Below are 7,053 nucleotides of genomic sequence, written 5' to 3'. Positions count from 1 at the left end.
GAAATTGAAATGCCGAGACACAGGACTGAAAAAGTTTCCGTGTAACATAGATGATTGCTAATACTTCCTGGTTTGTTTTCATTGTTTATTATGTCTGTAAGCTGAGTTGTTCTCTTACCTTTAAGTAGGTTAGTTCCTACAAGTACTGACTTCAAGTATTTTTGCAATTATCTCTTACAGGTTGATTTCATTTCAATTGAACCCTGAATGCGTTTAAAATTAATTTTAATATTAACATTATTAAAATTATTAATTATTGTTGATATCAAAATTATAATCACTTTAATATAGTTAATTCAATTAAAAATATTTTAAATATTTTTCTAATTAATTAATCAATTTAATACTATACATTATTTTTAAATAAAAAAGGAATGAAAGATATGCATCACTGAAATGTATACATGGAGAATTGCAGCATCACCAGTAACCCTTACAGGAGCAGGAACCGTTCTTGAAATGATGGAAGCGGCTCGAGTCTCTTAATATAATTTCATGGTGAATGATGTTAGATATGTAAGTAATGGCAGTATGGCAATCGCCGCATACACGCAAATTCTTAGTGATCCTGATAGGTGCACCTGGTGCTGATGTTAGGATGCCATAGGCAAGAGCTAACTTCTCACTGTGCTCAAATAATAGATCCCCTTTCTCCTCATCATCAACGTCATGGAGAGCAAAGCTGGTCTCTGGAACATATCCTGCAACTTTAATCCGTCGAATCAGTTCGGACAGAAGTCCGTATATTTGTTTCGATTCTCTGTGACTTCTGTCTCCAACAAAGAAAGTTTCGGTGCCCTTCTTCCCCTGCACCCAACTACAACCGGGCCTCTTCCTAACTCCGCTGTGCTTCATCAATGATCTGATCCTCGTCACGTCTTTCCAACGCCTCGCATTAGCATAAATGTTAGAAAGTAATGTGTATGATCCGTCGCTTTCGGACTCCAACTCCATCAGTTGACCAGCAGCATATTCTCCTAGCTCCACGTTTGCATGTACCCTGCAACCACTAAGCAGACCTACCCACACTATGGGACCCGGTTTCATTGGCATGTCTTCGATGAGCTTCGTGGCATCATCAAAGCGACCAGCACGGCTCAATAGGTCAACCATGCTAGCATAGTGTTCTTCCCCAGGAGCAACTCCAAAATCCTTGCTCATGTTACTGAAATATCTCATCCCTTCATCAACCATCCCAGAATGGCTGCAAGCATAGAGCAGAACAAGCAGTGTTACACCATCTGGATCCAGACCCTCTCTGCTCATCTGATCAAAAACCTTAACAGCCTCTTCACCTTGACCGTGCATGCCATAACCGGTCATTAAAGATGTCCAAGAAACATCATTTCTCCGCTTCATGTTATCAAACACAACTCTAGCTGCACCAATATCTCCAGATTTAGAATACATATCAACGAGGCAATTGGCCACGTGAAGTACATCAAAATCATACTGGTTGCGTAACACGTAAGCATGGATTTGTCTCCCACTCCTCAACGCAGCTAATCGAGCACATGCCATCAACGCACAAGATATCGTAAATGCATTAGGCTTTACCAATCTGTCCTCTTTAATCATCCGAGAGAAAAGTTCTAATCCATCATTGGCTTCTCCATGTTGGGCATATCCACCAATCATAGCAGTCCAAGTCACGACATTCCTATCTTTAGGAGATATTGAATCAAAAATTGCACGACCAGCACTGATATCTTCGCACTTCGTGTACATGTCAATCATGGCGTTAAGTACCAAACCGTCCTCCCTTGGATCACTTCTGTCAAAATTCAAAATGCATTTTATGGCATGACAATGAGTCTCCTTCCCATGAAGCAATGCTCCGATTGAAGCACAACCCGAAAGAAGTGACACAAGGGTAACCTCATTCGGGTTTGATCCACAGACCTGCATTTGCCTAAACACATTTAATGCTTCATATCCAAGTCCCCTCTGTGAATAACCTGCAATAACAGCACTCCAGGAAACAACATCTAACTCGATATTCTCCTCACTCATCTTCTCAAACAGACCAACAGCCTCCTCAAACTTACCAATCTGAGAATACCCAGTCACCATTGAATTCCAAGAAACCACATCCTTAATCTCCATCCGATCAAAAACCTTGTTAGCTTCATTCATCATTCCACATTTTGCATACATGTCCACCAATGAATTTGCAACATAAACATCGTCAAACAGCCCAGACCGGACCGAAAAACCATGTACTTGCTTGCCAGACAAGCAATCACCCATGGAAGCACAAGCAGGCAAAACATTTACAAGACTAACAGCATCTGGTCTAACATTAAAATCACATTCTTTCCACATTCTACGAAACAGCTCAATTCCTCTTTTCGAATCCCCGCTTTGAATAAACACAGCAGTAATCGAGTTCCACGAAACCAAATCAAATATTTCTCTAACAAGCATTTCATCAAACACCTGGCGTGCATAATCCAACGCGCCGCACCGGCCATACATAGCCACTGTGGCATTGCAAACAAACACATTTGAATCAAACCCAGTTGAGACAACAACAGCATGAACGCAACTACCGTGAGAAAACGAGGGTAGTTCGCCACAGGCCTTGAAAATGAAGGGATAAGTATAGTGATCAGGGGACCAACTGAGTCTCCGCATTGTGCGGAAAAGAGAGAGGGAGCGGTGGAGGAGGCCGAGACGAAGAGCGCGGCGGATGAGAGCGTTCCATGAATAAACGGCGTCGGAGGAGGGAGTGAGGCGTCGGAGGAGGGAAAGTGCATGGGAAGGAGCGTTGAGAGCTAAGTAAGTGGAGACGAGGTTGATGGAGAAGTGGGTTAAAAGGCCTTGGACTATGGCTTGTTGGTGAACCAGATTTGCTTGCGAAATGGACTTGCATTGCTTGAGTAGTGCTGGAGAGATCAAATTTATAGCATTTGAGGTTTGGTATAGTAATGAACGGAAGGGCATCGCTGGGTGGGAAACATTTTTGATTGTGTGTGTTCAAATAATAAAGCGAAAAGGTGCAAAAATGACCCTAATGTATAGTCCGTGTTTCTTGTAAGCACCTTAAGTATTACGGATCTTAAAAGTGACCCTAATATCTTTAAAATGCATCAAAAATACCCTTTCGATAACATTTTTGTTTAAAGCAGACCATATTTTTATTTAACGCCGTCTATTTTTTGTGTTTTTTATATGTTTTCACAATGTTAAGGTCATTTTTGAGACGAAAAAATTCATCACTTTACAATTAAATTTCTTCATAACTATTCTATTGTGACAAATTATGCTTGTCACGACGTTTGTCAAAACAACCCCGTCTCAATAACGTTATTATGACGAAATACTAATTTGTCACCATAAATTTTATTATTGTGATGAGATATAATTGTCATAATAGATATGAGTTATGACAATTAATTACATCACAGTAAATAAAGTTTTGTCATAACTAATATTAATTTGTCATAATATATACATATATTTAGTGACAAATTTTTTTTATTTGACAAATAAAATTTCTCACAATTATAAATGTGATAAAAATAATTTTGTCATTACAATTAATTTTATAAGATTTATAATTTGTGATTAATTTATTTTTATTACAAAAAATACTATAATTTTTATATTTCAACTAGTTTGTCATTAAATTAAAATAATGATAATATTTATTATCACAAATATATTTTTAAATAAAATTATTTTATCATAATCTAATTTGTGATGAAAATTATGACCAATTTTTATCAAAAATATTTGTTATTATTGTTAATTAATAAAAATATTCAGTGCAATATTATATTGCTAAAGTAGAATATTGTACACTAAATTAACAGAAAAAAAATTACAATTTTATATTCAATCAAAAAATGATAAATAATTACTTAATAATATTGACTACATAAAATCATAATATATACATTTTTAATATTGTTAAACTACTAAATCATCCAAACAAATACAAGATTTGCTAATAATAAATCTTTATCTGCTACAATATTTACAGCAGTAATCGATACTAACATATAACATGAATCAACTCAAATTTTAAAACTAATTCTGGTGACAACATGCTAACCACCTTGAGGACTGCTGAAATTCACATAACCATAACCCAATGATCGTCGGGTCGTCAAATTCCTACACACACGAACCGAAACGACATGTTCGACCTGATTAAACATATCATAAAGTTGTGAATCTGTCACATTGAAATAAGTATCTCCAACATACAGAGACATAGACATGAACGGGACACCGCCACTCCATTGGCTCTAGGAGTCGGCGCCGCAACCACAGCCAGCCGGCTGATGATGAACCTGAATTTGCGCCATTGTACACCCTTCTAGAACCAAAACACCATTTTAATTGTTTATGTGTAATTGCCCCTCTCTTGTTAAATTAAGATCCTGAAATATTAATGAACACCGAAAAACAAATGGTAATGTATGTAATGATTATACGTAGACAAAAACGGAAATCTGTAAGAACTGAAAAGACCTACAACAACAATTCTAATTTATTAAGGAATAATTGCTTACAGAAAGATACAATAAGGAAAGAAAATTTTCGGCAACTATTATTCCTTAATAATTTTTGATGATTTTAAGAGGGCAAAAAGAACTGTTCCACGATCCACAAAATTGTAAATGTGGAGTAAATATAGTGGGGGGTTAGTGGGACTTATAGTTGGGATTAGTGGGAGAATGAAACCCTAGTATAGTCTTCAAAAGCTTAGTATGAACCGTCCGATACTCTTGACAAAAAAACCGTCCGATACTATATTTTTGAAAGTAATTTTTAAATAGTTATTTAATATTTAAACCACAACCGCTAAACTCTATATCGTTCAAAAATTCATGTTACCATCGGAACTATTTTTTTTTTTGTCAAAGCATCGGAACTAATTAACTATTAAATATATTTTATAGTGAAAAACTACATGATAAAATAAAACTAATCATAATTTAATAAAAAAAATTAGTTTGATTGCTATAATTTTTTTTATCATATCATGACTATATTTATAAATACTAGTTTCGCATTACGTGCTATGCACGTGGCTCGTAACGTAACTCGTCAATGAACATATTAGTAATTTTATTATAATTATATCAATTTTTATTTATAATTAAATTAGTTAAGAATTTTTGTAAAAGTAAATATAATATATTCGGTTATTAAATTTTTTTTCATATTGAAAATTCTTCTTTTGGTTTTATAATAACCATAATTAAATAATTAACTTAATTTTATTAATAATATTTTTAAAAATAATAAAATAGAAATTTAGATAATAATATATTGACCAAATACAATATTTTAATTTTGTATTTCAATCAAACTAAAAGATAGGTATTTCTACTAATTTGGAGATAATTTAGTTATTTTTTACATATTAAAGCTAAATTGGAGATAATTTAGGTATTCCTACTAATTTGGAGATAATTTAGTTATTTTTTACATATTAAAGCTAAATTGGAGATAATTTAGTTACCTATGCTAATTAGGACTTTAATTACAATAGTGATTAATTAAATTATTAATTAGTTAATGACTATAAAACCTTTATTTAATAGTAAATTGAAAAAGATTATTCAGTAAATTTGCCTGTCCCCTCCCCCCCATCCGTGCTTTTATATATAGTATAGATATTGTGATGAAATAACTTTTGTGGAAATTTTTTATCACAATAAATTTTTTATAGTGAAAAAAATATGTCAAAATATAAATTTATCACAATATCATTCAATTTAATCTCAATTGTTACAAAAAGTAAAACTTGTCGCAACAAATTCACATATTATGACAAAATTATTTTATCATCAAAAATATTTTATAATATATAGTGACAAAACAACTTTTGTGGCAAATACGTTGTCATAAAAAAATAATTTTATACTATGGTGACAAAAATATTTGACACAAAATAAATTTATCACAGTATTATTTATTTTCATCTTAATTGCTACAAGAAAATTATTTATCACAATAAATCCATGTATAATGACAAAATTTATTTTATCATTAAGTTTTTTGTCACAATATAACAAATTTCTTGTAGTGATTACGGATCTTAAAAGTGACCCTAATATCTTTAAAATGCATCAAAAATACCCTTTCGATAACATTTTTGTTTAAAGCAGTCCATATTTTTGTTTAACGCCGTCTATTTTTTGTGTTTTTTATATGTTTTCACAATGTTAAGGTCATTTTTGAGATTCGAAATATATGAGGAGCTTACAAGAGACGCACCCTATACATTATGGTCATTTTTGCACCTTTAAAAATGAGAAAATTATACATATTATTATGACTTAATATCTTATTTGACCTCTAAACTTGTACTCGTTTATCCATCTAAACTTAAAATTTAACATTTGACCAATCAAACCTTTGAAATTATTGAATTATCCTTATAAACCCCTGTAACGGAGATTGAGTCTCAAACGCTCTGACGCGGCAAAAGCCTTTAACTGAGCTGCTAGTTTGTATACCACATCACCAAATATATAACTTAATACATACCTTTGAATTTGTATTAATTTATCTATGTGACCCTAAACTTTTTATTAACTCATCACACCTCTAACTTGTTAAATTATCCTTCTTAATCCCTAGAGTGGAGAGTTTTAAATTTATTTTAATTTACATTTTATTTTTAATATATATATAGTTTAATTAATAATTAATAATAAAATATTTTTATATAAAATATTTTTATTTTTTCATATTTCATATGCTATTTATTTAAATGATACCATCTATTTTGTATTTATAATCATTTCTAATTAAATTTCAATGAAAAATAGCTATATTTTATTTAATATTTATTTTTATTTAATTTAATATTTATTTTAATCTACAACTAAAACAAACGGTATGAGATTCGAATGATCGGGTTGCACTTAAATGGCTGTAAACTATTATACTGCATTGTCAAATATAGTTTTCATATTATAAAAACATAAATATAAAATGGACATATGTATAATAATCATAAATAAACTATGATAATTATAGAATAAATATTTAATAAACTAAAAAATCATATAAAAAATATTAAAAATT

At 31.8% G+C, this 7,053-nt stretch overlaps 1 protein-coding gene across 1 annotated transcript; it reads right to left on the bottom strand.

The window, feature by feature from the left end:
* Positions 1 to 271: 271 nt before the first annotated feature.
* LOC126662240 (pentatricopeptide repeat-containing protein At5g16860) lies at positions 272 to 2,996 on the bottom strand. The gene has a single exon (XM_050356149.2). The coding sequence runs from the start codon at positions 2,944 to 2,946 to the stop codon at positions 421 to 423; it is 2,526 nt and encodes an 841-aa protein (XP_050212106.1). The 5' UTR covers positions 2,947 to 2,996; the 3' UTR covers positions 272 to 420.
* Positions 2,997 to 7,053: the final 4,057 nt, after the last annotated feature.

Source organism: Mercurialis annua, linkage group LG8, assembly GCF_937616625.2.
Source record: "Mercurialis annua linkage group LG8, ddMerAnnu1.2, whole genome shotgun sequence".
Taxonomy (NCBI): Eukaryota; Viridiplantae; Streptophyta; class Magnoliopsida; order Malpighiales; family Euphorbiaceae; genus Mercurialis; species Mercurialis annua.
This window is presented reverse-complemented; position numbering and strand designations above follow the sequence as displayed.

Excerpts from the sequence above, each read along its gene's own strand:
- LOC126662240 (XM_050356149.2), bottom strand. The coding sequence starts at position 2,946 with ATGCCCTTCCGTTCATTACTATACCAAACCTCAAATGCTATAAATTTG.